The sequence below is a fragment of the Hyperolius riggenbachi genome, chromosome 11 (assembly GCF_040937935.1).
Source record: "Hyperolius riggenbachi isolate aHypRig1 chromosome 11, aHypRig1.pri, whole genome shotgun sequence".
Lineage (NCBI taxonomy): Eukaryota > Metazoa > Chordata > Amphibia > Anura > Hyperoliidae > Hyperolius > Hyperolius riggenbachi.
Window position 1 is genome coordinate 183,894,458 of NC_090656.1, and position 17,515 is coordinate 183,911,972.

General features: G+C 46.5%; 1 protein-coding gene across 4 annotated transcripts in view; it reads right to left on the bottom strand.

The window, feature by feature from the left end:
• Positions 1-643: 643 nt before the first annotated feature.
• Positions 644-17,515, bottom strand: part of LOC137538192 (hydroxysteroid dehydrogenase-like protein 1) — a 63,168-nt gene continuing 46,296 nt past the window's right edge. For 3 of the 4 annotated variants that reach the window (XM_068260220.1, XM_068260218.1, XM_068260221.1), the window contains exons 4-6: positions 8,898-9,125; positions 7,451-7,551; positions 2,198-2,291 (exon numbers count right to left, since the gene is read on the bottom strand). In XM_068260220.1, the coding sequence (XP_068116321.1) occupies positions 2,282-2,291; positions 7,451-7,551; positions 8,898-9,125 (339 nt within the window). In that variant the 3' untranslated portion in view covers positions 2,198-2,281. Of the gene's footprint in view, positions 2,292-7,450; positions 7,552-8,897; positions 9,126-17,515 lie in introns of all 4 variants that reach the window. The other variant, XM_068260219.1, reaches the window with a different exon arrangement.

Consider the following 17,515-nt stretch of genomic DNA (forward strand, 5'->3'; position numbering starts at 1 on the left):
TTGAATCCAAATTTACATGAACTTAAAGGGATACTGTAGGGGGGTCGGGGGAAAATGAGTTGAACTTACCCGGGGCTTCTAATGGTCCCCCGCAGACATCCTGTTTTGGCGCAGACACTCACTGATGCTCCGGTCCCGCCTCCAGTTCACTTCTGGAATTTCTGACTTTAAAGTCAGAAAACCACTGCGCCTGCATTGCCGTGTCCTCGATCCCGCTGATGTCACCAAGAGCGCACAGCGCAGGCCCAGTATGGTCTGTGTCTGCGCAGTACACTCCTGGTGACATCAGCGGGAGTGAGGACATGGCAACGCAGGCGCAGTGGTTTTCTGACTTTAAAGTCAGAAATTCCATAAGTAAACTGGAGGCGGGGCCGGAGCATCAGTGAGTGGCTGCGCCAACACAGGATGTCTGCGGGGGACCATTAGAAGCCCCGGGTAAGTTCAACTCATTTTCCTCCGACCCCCCCCTACAGTATCCTTTTAAAAGCGGTCTAACTAGACCTGCCCAGCAAAATGTTGGCTGAAGCTGAAATTGCAACATATCACATAAATAGGCAGTGTCACTTAAACATAACTAGGCAGAGTTACCTGGCTTCTGTGCTGGCTGTTCTGGCTTTCTGCTGGACAGGCTCCCCCCCCCCCCCCATAGCATTCCATGACCTTCTAGAGGACCCCCTCCCATGCGTCTCCCATTAAGGCACCACAACTCTCAGCATGCCCTCATGGAAGAACCACAGCTCCCTGCATGCCCCCATAAAGGCATAACAGCTCCCAGCATGGCCCTATAAAAACACCACAGCACCCAGCATACCCCCCATTGATGCACCACAACTCACAGCATGCCTTTTCTCTTGTTGGAGTAGGTAGGTAGGAAATAGTGATGACCATAATCTACAAATTCTGATTACGTGAAATTTTGCATACATTTTCGCAATTACAGCCATACATACCGTACTTCAAGAAAATTCAACTGATTTTGTGTAATCCATTTGTAAAGTGGTGTAATTATGTGTTATTTTAGTGGTTAACAGCAAAGCACCCATACACACTATTGTCACCAACATTGCTTTGTTCTGTATATTAAGGGGAATTCTAGGAGCAAGACCTTGTCGTTTTTGAGGAAATCAATTTCAAGAATACAAATGAAGAATGTTTTTTAAACTCAGAAAAAGGACAGTTTAACCACTTAAGGACCAGGGGATTTTGCAATGATCGATGCTGCGTGGGCTCTACAGCCCGCAGCACCGATCAGGAATGTGGCAGGGTGATCAGACTTCCCCCCCCCCCCTTTTTTTCCCCACTAGGGGGATGTCCTGCAGGGGGGGTCTGATCGCCGCCGGCTACTATTGATTTGCGGGGGGGGCTCCTCAAAGCCTCCCTTTGCAGCGTTTTCCGGGCTCCCCTGCTTTCCCTCCCTCTCCCTTCTCCTCTGTGCGGCGCAGGACGGATATCCGTCCTGCGCCTGATAGGATAGGCTTCTGCCTATCAGATGCCGCTGATCTACGTCACGGCGCTGCTGCGCAGCAGCGCCGTGTGATGTAAACAGTGGGGATTCCTTCCCCGCATGTTTACATTATGCATGCGATCGGCGGCTCGCACACTGTTCACGGAGGCAGTCTCTGTGAACTGGCATGGAAAACCCGCTTGATCGAGCGGCCGTTTCCATGCTATACCACTAACGACCCGTCGTTAAGTGGTTAAAAACCATTCTTCCTTTGCATTTTTTACAATTGATTTTCTCAAACTACAGGGTCTTTTTAACTTGTTCCCTCTATTCCCCTTAACATAAGTAGCAACGTTGGTGACAGTAGCATGTATGGGGGCTTTGCTCTTAACCACTAAATTATGCAGGAAATTATGCAAAAATTAAGCAAAATTGTGAAATTATGGTTACATATAAAATTACGATTTTTCCTAGAATTTTGCATCCTTACTGCAAATTACGATGATGTGAAATTCTTGCTTTTCACTAGTAGGAAATAAACCTATCGTTTAGTAATACTATAAGTGATACCATAGAACTAAGTTAGTTACAAATTAGTGAAAATTCCAAGTGGGCGTGTGGGTGAATAACTAAATGTATAGTCCAGCACTTTATGGTGCCAACCTACTGTATATTCCTTTCAACATTTGCTTGGTTAGATATACTAGATATATTTATTTTCAGCAAACCATCTTCCTTCTCTTAGTTATTTGATTTTTTTAGACATATATTCCTGATGGTTTATTTTGGCTAAATAAGTCAACAGAGGGACCCTGATCCATTCTGGCATTGGAACGGTCAGAGCCACCTAAAAGATGGGAAAGAAAAATGCAAAGGTAAGTATAATCTTGTAAAGTAGAACTAGCATGAATTTAAAAGTCACATTTTGTCTAGTATTTATCATAGTTACAACACTCTCAACAGCAGACAATACAACACAACAATATTGTCATAGCATTAACAAGGCATTAGTCATATACACTGTTGACCATTCCAGCAGCAAACACCCCCCCCCCCCAGACCCTCCCTCCCCCCTTTCCACCCATAAACCATAACTTGTTTTTCTCTAGGATTAAATTAAATTAGTCTAACTGGTCATGCTGGATAAAGTACTACCATCTCCACTCTTCATAAAAACTTTTAGAACTGCCTCTCTTGGTAGATATTTCCTTTATGATGGGTAGCTCATGGTTTAAAGGGCAGAGCCAATCCGATTTCAAGGGTGCCTGAGGCTTAGGGGAATGACTAAAGGGGAGCAGCCCCTGTAATCGCATGGGGGCCCAGCGCTGTGGAGGTAAGGTGTTTTTGTGGCTTCACTTGTTATGAGATCCGATTAGCCACACTTGTTTTATGACCATTGTGAGATGGACCCCAAGGCCATGAAGTGCACCAAGGGAAGGCAAGGGGTGTGAGCATTTAGGGGCCTATCAAAGTTTTGCTGGGATGCCCCATGAATTGTAGATGTGCCACTGCTGAGGCAGTTTCCATTTATAACAATTTATCTACAGAGATATAGTCAGTATAGGGAGCCTCTCCCTATGCTGACTATATCTCTGTAGATTGGCACTGTTATTTGGCCTGAGGAAGTGGGCTCCGACCCGTAAAACGCGTTGTTTGTGCTACTAATAAAATCGTTTGTGTCAACAAAGATTTACGTCATTTGAGGTAAGCCACCTCAAAATATTTTGTCCATTTTAAACTGTTTTTAAGTGTTTTTACAAACCACCAGGGCACCTCTTTCACCCAATTTGTGCATTTTAAAAGGGGAGTCAACATGCATTTTTTCCCTAAAACTATTTTTTTCTATGTCTTTTGAGTGTAGAGACACCAAATTTGTGTATTTATTTTCAATTTGTATTTACTGAAAGCCACAGGAAAATGGTATTTATTTGGGTTTCGGAAGACTAAGGGTTGCGTTTTAGGGGACGTTAAGGTCGCATAACGTGCCCCTAACGCAACGCCTGGTGCTCTCTGATGTGGACGTCAGAGTGAGCCGCGTTGTGCAGCTCACTCTGGCGTCTGTGATGCCGTGATGCGCACTCTTGGACACATGCGGCATCACGTGGTCCCGCCCGGCCAATCGCCGCACAGAGCGGCCGCTACAGGAAGTAAACACTGCACGTCACTGAGTGCAGTGAATATTAATTAGCCATGTGCCCGGCCGCTCTCCGCTCCTCCCCAACTTTACTGAGCATGTGCAAGCAGTCTAACGCTGCTCTGCCGCGTGTAAAGTACTGCATGCAGTAAGTTGCCTTATGGCGCAGCGTTACAATGTAACGCAACGTGGGCACTGTGAACAGCCCAATGATTTTTCATTGCTGTGCGGTGGGGTGCGTTACAGGCTGCTCTAACGTGCGCCTGTAACGTCCCACTGTGAAACCAGCCTAAACATGTACAGCCAGTTTTTTGTACCATACTTTATCCATAGCAGTGCAAAAAGACCCCTGAATATTACCAAAAATGACCCCTTCTAGAAAACTAGACTCTTCCTCCCCCAACGTATTCAACAAGGGGTATAATTAGGGATTTGACCCTCTGGTCTTTTCTCGATTTTGATCGGAAGAATGCGGTAAAATTTAATAATGCATTTTTTTTTTCTGCAAACAAGCTAATTTAAAAGCACATAATGCTCACATGCTGTTTGCAGGCCTCAAAATCCATCCTAAAACATATTTGTAAAATTGCCCCATGCTTTGGGATACCAAATACCAGGGCCGGCCCGCCCATGAGGCGGGGTGAAACTTTTGCCTCAGGCGGCACTTCTGGGGGGGCGGCACCCGCCCGTCCGTGGGTGTGGGGGGCCGCCCGAGCTGGAGGGAATAGCGGGCAGGAAGGGGGATTGGGCCTAGCGGCGGGGTCGGACCCCCCCCCCCCCTTCGCCTGGGTCCCCCGTCCTCCGCTCCCCTCCAGCTTTAAAAAGTTCCGTGCTGGCAGCAGCTATTAGTAAGAGGCAACAGGCGGGGATTAACTCACCTCTTCCTCGTTCCAGGCCAGTGTGCGCTCCACTGATGTCACTTCCTGCTACGCCGCAGGAAGTGACGTCAGTGGAGCGCACGCTGGCCTGGAACGAGGAAGAGGTGAGTAATCCCCGCCCGTTGCCTCTTACAAATAGCTGCAGCCAGCACGGAACTTTTTAAAGCTCGAGGGGAGCGGAGGGGGGGGGGGGGTCCGACCCCCCTCCCCGCCGCTAGGCCCAATACCCCCTTCCTGCCCGCTATCCCCTCCAGCTCGGGCGGCCCCCCACACCCACGGCTTGGGGGGGGGGGGGGCGCGGTGATTTCTTTAAAGATTGCCTCAGGTGGCAAAAAGTCTAGGGCTGGGCCTGCCAAATACCAATAGCTCGGTCGCATTGTTAGAGAACTGGGGTGGCCAGAATCAGCTGAGAGCATTTTTATGGACTGAAAACCCAAAGCAAAGTTTTTTGCACCATGCTTCATTTATGGAGGTGCAGAAGAACCAAGACTTCTAGATATCCCCAAAAATGACCCCAGCTACAAAACTGGACCCCCAATGTAATTTGCAAGGGGTTTAAATTAAGGTGTATAATTTCATACTACCCATATACTATGTAAAACTTACACTATATGTACACATATATAGTTAGTATATACTGTAGCATGACTACACTACAGTATATACTTATATATATATACTATATATTCTAACTATATACCAATATAATATATATATATATATATATATATATATATATATATATATATATATATATGCTATACTATAATCGGCGTCCGCACGTTGGGCAAAATGGGGTGGGCGCCCCCGGGCCGCCAGCTGCCCCTCCCTTCGCTGCCTAGTGACAGAAGGCAGCCCAGCATCAGACCTCCGAGCAGCTGGCGACCAGTGAGCGTGGGTGCTAGGACCTTGTGGACACCACACTGATATGGGGAAGTGACATCACTTCCGCATATGCAGTGTGGTGTTCAAGGAGCAGTACCGTGCATCCGCTCTCTATGGTCGCCGGCTGATTCTGAGGTCTGACTGCTGCTGTGACTAAGGTGAGGGGGGCAGCTGTCACTACCTAAACTGGGGGGAACCTATCACTACCTAAACTGGGAAGCTCCTGTCACTACATAAACTGGGGGGCACCTGTGTTGGAGGCACTCTCAATCTAATTCCTACTATAGTCCTAGTCTAATGTCCTACCATTGCTAAGTTAATGTAAATGTGGCTCCACCTGTGACCACACCCACATCCTGATCTGACCACGCCCATTTGCTACCCCAATTTTTGGTCACAGCTCGTGCAAATTTCTCCCCCTTTTTTTGACCCCCCCCCCCCCCCCCCGGAAAATTTTCTGCCGACGTCCATGTATACTATATACTTCAGAAATGCTAGGTATTATCAAGCTACACTATATTGTAACTGTATACCGATATACAGGGAGTGCGGAATTATTAGGCAAGTGGTATTTTTGAGGAATAATTTTATTATTGAACAACCATGTTCTCAATGAACCCAAAAAACTCAATATCAAAGCTGAATATTTTTGAAAGTAGCTTTTAGTTTTTTAGTTTTAGCTATTTTAGGGGGATATCTGTGTGTGCAGGGGACTATTACTGTGCATAATTATTAGGCAACTTAACAAAAAACAAATATATACTCATTTCAATTATTTATTGTTACCAATATAACATCTCAACATGCACAAATATACATTTCTGACATTCAAAAACAAAAACAAATCTGTGACCAATATAGCCACCTTTCTTTGCAAGGACACTCAAAAGCCTGCCATGAATGGATTTTGTCAGTGTTTTGATCTGTTCACCATCAACATTGCGTGCAGCAGCAACCACAGCCTCCCAGACACTGTTTGGAGAGGTATACTGTTTTCCCTCCTTGTAAATCTCACATTTTATGATGGACCACAGGTTCTCAATGGGGATCAGATCAGGTGAACAAGGAGGCCATGTCATTAGTTTTTCTTCTTTTATACCCTTTCTTGCCAGCCACGCTGTGGAGTACTTGGATGCGTGTGATGGACCATTGTCCTGGATGAAAATCATGTTTTTCTTAAAGGATGCAGACTTCTTCCTGTACAACTTCTTGAAGAAGGTGTCTTCCAGAAACTGGCAGTAGGACTAGGAGTTGAGCTTGACACCATCCTCAACCCGAAAAGGCTCCACAAGCTCATCTTTGATGATACCAGCCCAAACCAGTATTCCACCTCCACCTTGCTGGCGTCTGAGTCGGGTTGGAGCTCTCTGCCCTTTACCAATCCGGCCACGGTCCCATCCATCTGGCCCATCAAGACTCACTCTCATTTCATCAGTTCATAAAACCTTAGAAAAATCAGTCTTGAGATATTTCTTGGCCCAGTCTTGAAGTTCAGCTTGTGTGTCTTGTTCAGTGGTGGTCGTCTTTCAGCCTTTTTTACCTTGGCCATGTCTCTGAGTATTGCACACCTTGTGCTTTTGGGCACTCCAGTGATGTTGCAGCTCTGAAATATGGCCAAACTGGTGGCAAGTGGCATCTTGGCAGCTGCACGCTTGACTTTTCTCAGTTCATAGGCAGTTATTTTGCGCCTTGGTTTTTCCACACGCTTCTTGCGACCCTGTTGACTATTTTGAATGAAACGCTTGATTGTTCGATGATCACGCTTCAAAAGCTTTGCAATTTTAAGAGTGCTGCATCCCTCTGCAAGATATCTCACTATTTTTGACTTTTCTGAGCCTGTCAAGTCCTTCTTTTGACCCATTTTGCCAAAGGAAAGGAAGTTGCCTAATAATTATGCACACCTGATATAGGGTGTTGATGTCATTAGACCACACCCCTTCTCATTACAGAGATGCACATCACCTAATATGCTTAATTGGTAGTAGGCTTTTGAGCCTATACAGCTTGGAGTAAGACAACATGCATTAAGAGGATGATGTGGTTAAAATACTCACTTGCCTAATTCTGCACTCCCTGTACTAAACTACTCTATACTACACCTTTACTTACCACCCAAGGGAGAACGATGGATCCAGCGACATCCCACTGACGACTAGCATTCCACGATCCATCTTCCAGGCAGCGGGTACACGCAACATCACACAATGGGCCTGAATGGGAAGTCAAGCGATTTCGGTACTTTGCGGTGGATTCGTTGAGGATCTTAAAGGGAAGGTTCAGGGAACTCTTGAAAAAAATAAAAATCCCTATCCACTTACCTGGGGCTTCCTCCAGCCCGTGGCAGGCAGGAGGTGCCCTCGCCGCCGCTCCAGAGGCTTCCGGTCGTCTTCGGTGGCCGACCCGACCTGGCCAGGCCGGCTGCCAGGTCGGGCTCTTCTGCGCTCCATGGCCGGGCTCTTCTGCGCTCCATGGCCGGGCTCTTCTGCGTCCCACGCGGGCGCGCTGACGTTATCGGACGTCCTCCGGGCTGTACTGCGCAGGCGCAGTAGTTCTGCGCCTGCGCAGTACAGCCCGGAGGACGTCCGATGACGTCAGCGCGCCCGCGTGAGACGCAGAAGAGCCCGGCCATGGAGCGCAGAAGAGCCCGACCTGGCAGCCAGCCTGGCCAGGTCGGGTCGGCCACCGAAGACGACCGGAAGCCTCTGGAGCGGCGGCGAGGGCACCTCCTGCCTGCCACGGGCTGGAGGAAGCCCCAGGTAAGTGGATAGGGATTTTTATTTTTTTCAAGGTTTCCCTGGACCTTCACTTTAAAGATCCGATATTGCCGCAAGTTGCTAAATGTCGTTTGCGTGGGAGGAGGAGCAGGAAAAAGACAGGGTGGTTGCACAGGCACAGCACTGGACTCTGGTGGGGGGGGGGGGGGGGTGAAAGCACAGCTTCTGCTATGCTATACTCTGCATTTAGAGAGGGACAGGATCAAAAATTGGCACAGGGGGACAGAGGGAGGCACAAAAGGAGAAGGAGCTTAGGCACAGTGGGACAGAGGGATTAACAGGGGCCAGAGGTAGCACAAGGGGACAAAAGGAGGCACAATAGGCAAGAAGGAGGCATGGGAAACGGGGAAGCACAGGGGGCCAGGAGGAGGCACAAGGGCCACAAGGAGTCATAAATGGGGACTGAAGGAGGCACAGAAGGACAGAACAATGGACAGTGGGATACAATGGCAGCTGCCTGCAACTGTCACTATCCAGACCTTGTGATGTCTGCTCTCCAGGGACCTGGGATGCGTCTACTCCTCAGGACACAGAACATCCTGCTTCTGCGCACACAGCAGAAGAAGGTGATAGAACACCCTTTGGGGCAGGGCTTAGTTCAAGGGCGTGGCTTAATCTAGGGGCATGGCAACCCTCAGGACAAATGGCACTCCAGGCAATGGTATATGCTGCTGTACATAAGAAAGGTATTCCCCTATCAGTAATGCTATATTATACATTGGGGATGGGGAAGGTATTTACCTATCAGTAATATTTATACTCTACATAGTCAAGGTATTCACCTGAAAGTAATGACTCCAGTATCCAGCTGTCCTCCGAGTTACTCCAATGGTTCTCACTGCTTGTCGCACATAGTCTGCAGGAAGTGGAATAAGCAGTGATTTCCTCCTATAGAGATCAGCGTATGCTATCATTTTTGTGACCACAAAGCATGGAGTTAGGCTCTGGATGAAGATTCCTTCAGAAGCATATTCATAGTGCAAAGTCTGGCTAAACTGGTCCAGAAAAGTCTGTTTAAGAAAGAAAACACATATAATCTTTTATTTAAAGTGCAACCTTGATCTTTAAAAAAAAGTGATCCCTGATCAATAACTGAAGTATATTGGATTATTCATTTAGCTCCTACAAGTACATTTCAGAAGTTTCATCGCCCATTTGCTTACAGACCAATGTGGCAGAAAGCCTTGTTTGCATTAGAGCTGCTCAAATCCAGAACCGGGAGATACCCAGATAGTTGCTATCCGGATATCTCCCAGTAAACCTGTGCGGGGCGGGGTCAATCTTACCTGCCTGACGTCTTCTTCGTCCGTCCCTCGGCGCCTCCCACGATGCACTCCACGCGCGTCACGTGATTATAAACACTTCCTCCTTCAACCCGGATGGAGGAAGTGTTTGTAATCACGTGACCGCCGCTTGGACTGCATCGTAGAGGCGCTGAGGGACGGACCGAAGAAGATGTCAGACAGGTAAGATTGATGATAAATCATTGCTTAACCATTTCAGCCTGTGGGGATTTTTCACCTTATGCATCAGAGCAATTTTCACCTCCCATTCATTCGCTAATAACTTTATCACTACTTATCACAATTTATTGATCTATATCTTGTTTTTTCCGCCACTAATTAGGCTTTCTGTGGGTGGTACATTTTGCTAAGAGCCACTTTACCGTAAATGCATTTTAACAGGGTTAATAAGAAAAAAATGGAAAAAATGCATTATTTCTCAGTTTTCGGCCATTATAGCTTTAAAATAATCCACGCTACCATAATTAAAACCTATGTATTTTATTTGCCCATATGTCTCGGTTATTATACCATTTAAATTTTGTCCCTATCACAATGTATGGCGCCAATATTTTATTTGGAAATAACGGTGCATTGTTTCCGTTTTGCGTCCATCACTATTCACAAGCTTATAATTTAAAAAATGTTTGTAGTATACCCCCTTCAAATGCATATTTTAAAAGTTCAGACCCTTAGGTACCTTAGGTTACTAGATGTCTTTTTTTTTTTTTTTTCAATTAACATTTTTATTTGGTTAATATTTTGGTGTGGGACATAAACAGGTCATTTTTAATATTGTTATATGTGTAAACTGTAATGTAAAAATTGTGTAGCTGTAGTTTTACTATTTGGCCACAAGATGGCCACCTTCATTTTTGTTTACCCTCCTTCTACTTCTCGCTAAGCGGAAGTACAAGGGGGATGCGGAAATCTGTCCGGGCAGAAGAACTGAAGCCTCACAGGTGAGCGCTTCGGTTTTTCTGCGGGGGAAAGGGATCGGTGATCAGGAACAGTGTTCCCTTTCACTGATCCCAGGGCTACCGGTGGACACAACGGGGACGCGGGGGCGCGCCCGCATTCGCGGACAGGAGCGCGCCCAAGCGCGGGAGCGCTGCAGAGCTGCCGTCCGGACGTGAGCTTCACGTCCGGGCGGCGGAAATGGTTAATTGGTGGATTCTGGACAGACTGTTGCTTCCTGATGTCCTACCAAATCGTTGATACAACCTTATAATGTGGGTTGTCACCAGCTGATAAGCGTCTTTTTTTGGGTGTCCATGATTGCAGAGCTGTGCCGTGACCCCCATACTTATTGCGGTGGAGATTTACCTGTTCTTATTCTTTGTTGAAGACTCGTCTTTTGTTTTTGGACTCTGCGCTGATCATATATAATTTACCTGTTTGTGAACTCTGGACATTGTTTTTCTTTCAGCAGCGGCCGCTTTGTTTCCTTGGCGCTGATTCACATATGCATACAGTAAATATGGCTTGAAAACCCCTGGTAACCTTGGACAACTTGAGCGGAGGCTGCTGGATTCCCGATAGGTGCACCACTGGTAAGGGAAAGGTGAAAAGACTCCTTTAGTGGTGCAAGATGGATTGGCCGGCTAGACTGTGGGAGAGCTGTGCACCCACTCTCACCGCTGCACGGCTTGGATCCCAGGGAACTTTCTCGTAGTGATGTCATTTGCAGTCTATTTCTTACATGTTTCGGGAGGTCTGCCTCCCTTCATCAGAGTATGACTGCTATTGGTTCCCTGTGTTCTTAAGTGTATTAACCCAAATAGTAACACTACCTAAATCATTAGTTGAGCTTTTCATTGCAAAACATATATCTAGCAACATAAGTAATCTATATAGTACCTCCAACCGTATTCCCGACGTCTTAGGGTGCATACACACATCAGACTATAGTCTTTGGAAAATGAAAGATCACAGACCAATTTTACCCCTTCCATGTAGTATGAGAGCATACTCTACACAGTCTATTCTATTGAGCTGAACTCCCCATCAGATAGAAATCTTTGCAAGATGCTGCACACAAAGATACTGTACACATTCAACAGATCAGTATCTGCAAAAGATCCGTTCCTCCAAATGCATTCATAGTCTATGATACAGTATCTGCAGATCCTCATGCACACCTTGTTTAACAGACTTCATCTGCATATCTGGCAATCTTCTGCAGATCTGAAAATCCATCCTGGTGGATCTGATCTGCAGATGAATGTCTGTTAACCTCCCTGGCGGTAAGCCCGAGCTGAGGTCGGGCTATGCCGCCGGGAGGCACCGCTCAGGCCCCGCTGGGCCAATTTGCATCATTTTTTTTTGTTACACGCAGCTAGCACTTTGCTAGCTGCGTGTAACCTCCGATCGCCGCCGCTGCCCGCCGATCCGCCGCTATCCGTTGCGCCGCAGCCGCCCCCACTCCAGACCCCGTGCGCTGCCTGGCCAATCAGTGCCAGGCAGCGGTGTGGGGTGGATCGGATTCCCCTTTGACGTCACGACGTCGGTGACGTCATCCCGCCCCGTTGCCATGGCGACGGGGGAAGCCCTCCAAGAGATCCCATTCTTTGAACGGGAGGGGCTGGGGGGATGCCGCTGAGCAGGGGCTATCATGTAGCGAGACGTCTCGCTACATGAAAAAGAGAAAAAAAATTAAAAACGTATTTGCTGCCCCCTGGCGGATTTTAATAAACCGCCAGGGAGGTTGAACAAGGTGTGTATGATGATCTGCAGATCTCATAGACTATGAATGCATTTTGGAGGAACAGAACTTTGGCAGGAACAGATCTTTTGCAGATACTGATCTTTTGAATGTGCACAGCATCTTTGTGTACAGCATCTTGCAAAGATTTCTATCTGATGGGGAGTTCAGCTCAATAGAATAGACTGTGTAGAGCAGCGGTTTTCAACCGCTGTGCCGCGGGATGTTTCCTGGTGTGCCGTACAGGTCTGGCCTCTCGCCAGACCTGTTCCTTCTGTAGTGCGCAGGAGGGGGGAAGCAGCGCTAGAAGGAGGGGCAGTGGAGGCAGCGGTGGGGAGGGAGGAAATATCCCCCCCCTCCCTCACCTAGGACCCCTCCTTCTGCCTCTCTCCCCCTCCATTTAGCGGTGGCAAGTGCGGGCTCGGCGGCGGGGAGGCATGCAGAGAATTACTCACCACTTCCGCGTTCCAAGCGCCGGCAGCGTCATGTCGTCAGATCTCCGCCTTCAATGCCGCCCACTGTGCTTCCTGATTAGCGGAAGCACAGTGGGCGGCATTGAAGGCGGAGATCTGTGATGACATGACGCTGCCGGCGCTTGGAACGTGGCGTGGTGAGTAATTCTGCGCATGCCTCCCCGCCACCGAGCCCGCATTTGCCACCGCTAAATGGAGGGGGAGAGAGGCAGAAGGAGGGGTCCCAGGTGAGGGAGGGGGGGGGTGATATTTCCCCCCTCCCCACCGCTGCCTCCACTGCCCCTCCTTCTAGCGCTGCTTCCCCCCTCCTGGGCATCTATACTGGGGGGAACTGTACTAGCTATACTGGGGGCAATTAAACTAGCTATACTGGGGGCAACTAAACTAGCTACACTGGGGGCAACTAAACTATCTACACTGGGGGCAACTATACTAGCTATACTGGGCACTATACTAGCTATACTGGGGCACTACCTACCCATACTGGGCACTATACAGGGGCACTACCTATCCATACTGGGACTATACTAGCTATACTGGGGCACTATACTAGCTATACTGGGGCACTATACTGGGGTAACTATACTAACCATACTGGGGCAACTAAACTCCCTATACTGGGGCAACTATGCTAGCTATGCAGCCGCACCCCAGCCCCCCCCCCCCCCCCCCCATAGCCTGCTGTGCACGGCACTGTCCACTAGGTCGCGCAAACACCCGCGCGCGCGCCCCCGTTCCCCGGAGAAAAATATGGTCAGAAAGTATTTTTTCCCCGGGCCGGAAAAGGTTGGGAACCACTGGTGTAGAGTATGGCTCTCATACTACATGGAATGGGGTAAAATTGGTCTGATGTGTGTATGCACCCTTAGGCCACATACACACATCAGGCCATAGTCTTTTGAAAATGAAAGATCACAGACCAATTTTACCCCCTTCCATGTAGTATGAGAGCCATACCTACACAGTCTTTTCTATGGAGCAGAACTCCCCATCAGACAGACATCTTTGCAAGATCCTGCACACAAACATGCTGTAGACATGCAAAAGATCAGTATCTGCAAAAGATCTGTTCCTGCAAAAGACCTGTTCCTGCAAAATGCATTCATAGTCTATATCTGCAGATCCTCATACACACCTTGTTTAACAGACATTCATCTGCATATCTGACAGTCATCTGCAGATCTGAAAATCCATCCTGGTGGATCTGATCTGCAGATGAATGTCTGTTAAACAAGATGTGTATGAGGATCTGCAGATATCATAGACTATGAATGCATTTTGCAGGAACTGATCTTTTGCAGATACTGATCTTTTGAATGTCTACAGCATCTTTGTGTGCAGGATCTTCCAAAGATTTCTGTCTGATGGGGAGTTCAGCTCCATAGAATAGACTGTGAAGGTATGGCTCTCATACTACATGGAAGGGGGTAAAATTGGTCTGTGATCTTTCATTTTCAAAAGACTATGGTCTGATGTGTGTATGAGCCTTTAGCTTTATCCCCAATACCAGTGTATCCACCTTGCACTATCTTTTATATATTATATATATTTTTGCATTTTTTGTAGATATTTTTCCTGCATATTTTCCTGCAAATTATCTCCCCGTTTATTGATATTGCTTCATATGTGGAATGAAGAATTACAGCATGGAACACGGTTAAAAAACATGTAAATTTATGCAACCACAAAGATTTTATACTTGACTGCACACGTATGTGAATAAACAGAGGAGCTACGCATCCATAAGCATACGAGAGATTTAGTAACTGATGATGCGAGGAGGAGAAGATTTACATCGTGGAAACAAACAATTGATAACCGTGTAAATTTATGCAACCACAAAGATTTTTTTCTTGAATGCACAAGTATGCGAACTAATAGAGCAGCTATGCATACATAAGCACGCAAGAGATTTAGTAACTGATGATGCGAGGAGGAGGCGGGGACAAGCTGGTACTTAAGAACCCAGAGCAGTCATGCTCTGATGAAGGGAGGCGGACCTCCTGAAACATGTAAGCGATACACTGCAAGTGACGTCACTATGAGGATGTTCCCTGGGATCCAAGCCGTGCAGCGGTGAGAGCGGGCGCATAGCTCTCCTACAGTCTAGCTGGCCGATCCACCAATAAAGAAGTCTTTTTACCTTGCCCTTATCAGTGGAGTGACCATCGGGAATCCAGCAGCCTCCGCTCAAGTCGTCCAAGGTGAGTGAATCAGCAGCACAGACTGCCTGACCACCTTAGCTTTTCAAGCCATATTTACTGTATGAACTATGCCATTATTTGTACAAGTACTCACACAATTAAGCTACTTATTTTCATCGCAAACGAGCCATAGTGCATCAGGCTCTGGTTGTATCAATCTGTTTGCACCGGAGAAGATTGCAATTATATTGCACCCAACTATAGCAGTCTAGACTAAGGAAACTTTGAGATCTTCAATTATTTTTGGATCTTCTTTTGCAATTTACCTTTTTACTTTTTACATTCTCATTTTTATTTTTGGACACAACCTTGTCTCCTTTTTCTGTGGGCTAACGCGGAAGCGATACGGGCTGCTGTGAGCGCGGCAGCCGTTCACTGCAGCTACGCTGATCGAGAGAGCCCTCCGAAGGTCACCGATACGGGGGAGAGCCCGGTATAAAACTCATGCTGGAATTGTATGGAAAGGGATTGTAAGTGCAATAAATTTTAAAGTTTTAACTGTTCAAACGGTATTATGCTATGAGACGTTTTTTATTTGGAGGTACTATTCAAGCAGCTGAGGTTATCCTTAACTAGCGGCATAGACACCAGCAGGAACACCAAAGGCTAAGGTCGGGGGTGACCCGGGAATAACCCCAAGGCGCAACTAAGACCTAATTTGTGGTCTTAGCAAAGGGTGAGTCCCTTTCCAATATTTGGTGTGGTAGAGGTGTGAACCAAGTTATAAGATCGCCATAGAAGAGCTCATTTATAAATGTTATTCTATTGGTGAGAGGGACATCGCCTCCCCCAACGAGCAGGACTGTGTTGCGCTGCATACAATTAGACTGTTCCTTTTTCTGTATGCATGTTTTTGTGTGCATGAGATTTGTAAGCTGGGTGTGACGATGCTGCAGCGTCTTACAGATGTATATACAGCACCAGGGAAAGTATGTTTTATGCTATTTTAATAAATGTTCATTTGATGATATGCAAAAGATTTGTATTGAATTATTACTATAACTATTGAGGTTGACGAAAAACTGTATCATTTACTTTCTTGACAAAGGAGGGGCTACACTTGTCTCTTTAATCTGCAGCTAATATAATTGTCAATTGAGCGCAGAGATCGTGAACCATTCATTGTTATAAAGTAGTACAATAAAACTGTCCATACATGCACGGATCGATTGCAACAATTGATTTTTGGCACATTTTAACTGAATTTGATCTAAAAACACAGTGACAGTGGACATTGAAAAGCAGTCAGTCAGTTCCTTCCTGCCTGGTGTAATGTCCAAATGCAGTAGAATAAGTCTCAGAAGACACAGCAAAGAATGGGAACACTGGTTTAACAGATCCTGTATATAATAGCGTATTAACCGCGGTATCCACTTTCCCCTTACAAATCAGGAAAAAGTGATTGACATGTGAATAAGCCTCCTCCCTAGTATAGCGCCCCCACTTTAGTTCTCACTGTGGCACAATACTGGGCTGACGGCAGGCAGAGCTCATCAGGTATGGTAAGGTTGGCTGTATGCAGGACTTGTACCCAGTGAGCACATGTACAAGTCCCGCATACAGCTATCTTCCAGATTCTACTGGAGATCTATCGTACCTAACAAGCTCTGCCTGTCCTCAGCCCAGTATTGTTCTCCAGTGCTAGCATCTTTTCTCTTTTCATAACCAGTTAATTACTGGTTTGCGCAGCATTTCGGGAGCCCTCTTTAGCCTGTCTCACAGTCAGTCACTCGTTCCAAAAGTCATCCTAGAGATGAGACACAGGGATGTCAGCACAGGAGCCTATTTGAATAGAGCTGGGCTCCGGTGGCCATTTTCCTGTAGCCCTGCTCTGCCTTGATGGCTCAGGAGATTAGCAGCTGAGCTTGCTGCAGTGAAAATCAGAGGCAGAGAGGTGTCACCTGGCCGGTGAGTATATTACTTTTCTTTTCAGGTGCACTAATATCACCTGTGCTATTTGGGGGCACTATCTGGGATTGGGGAACATTATTAAAGGGGAACCCTACCTCATATTTTAAAACACACGTGCAATGTTTCTCATAAAACACACAATGCTCAGTATTTCTCAAAATACACATAATGTGCAATGTTTGTCATCAAATATATATAATTCAGCATAAAATACAGATAATGCACATCGTTTCTCATAAAATACACAAAATCTGTATTTCCCTATGCTTCCATGTCATCACACATGGGTAGTTGCCCCGCCCCCTCATGTGTGATGGCATGTAAGCATCAGGAAAGGAAAAGTACCGATAGGTAAGTAGCAATTTTTCCGTTTTTTATGCTGAATTATGTATATTTAATCACAAACATTGCGTGTTATGTGTATTTTATGACAAATGCTCTCACATTATGTGTAATTTGGGGTGAAACACTGCCGCATTGTGTATATTTTGTGGCGAAAGGCTGTATTTGTATTTTGGGGGGAAAATGCTGCAGCATTCTGTATTTTGGAGGGAAACTGACACATCATGTGTATTTTGTGTGAAAATGCTGCAAAATCATGTGCATTTTGGAAAAAATCTTGCCTAATTATGCGTATTTTGTGGATAAATGCTGGCAATGTGTTTTTATGGGTCAACTAATAGTGCTAATACTGGAACACACCTGTAAACGTAAACTGGGGAGGGACTTGCTAATACTGGGGCACACCTGGTAACTTGCATAGGGGATGAGGCTGCTAATACTGCTGCACCCCTGACAACCTAAACTCTGGAGGGGGCTGCCTAA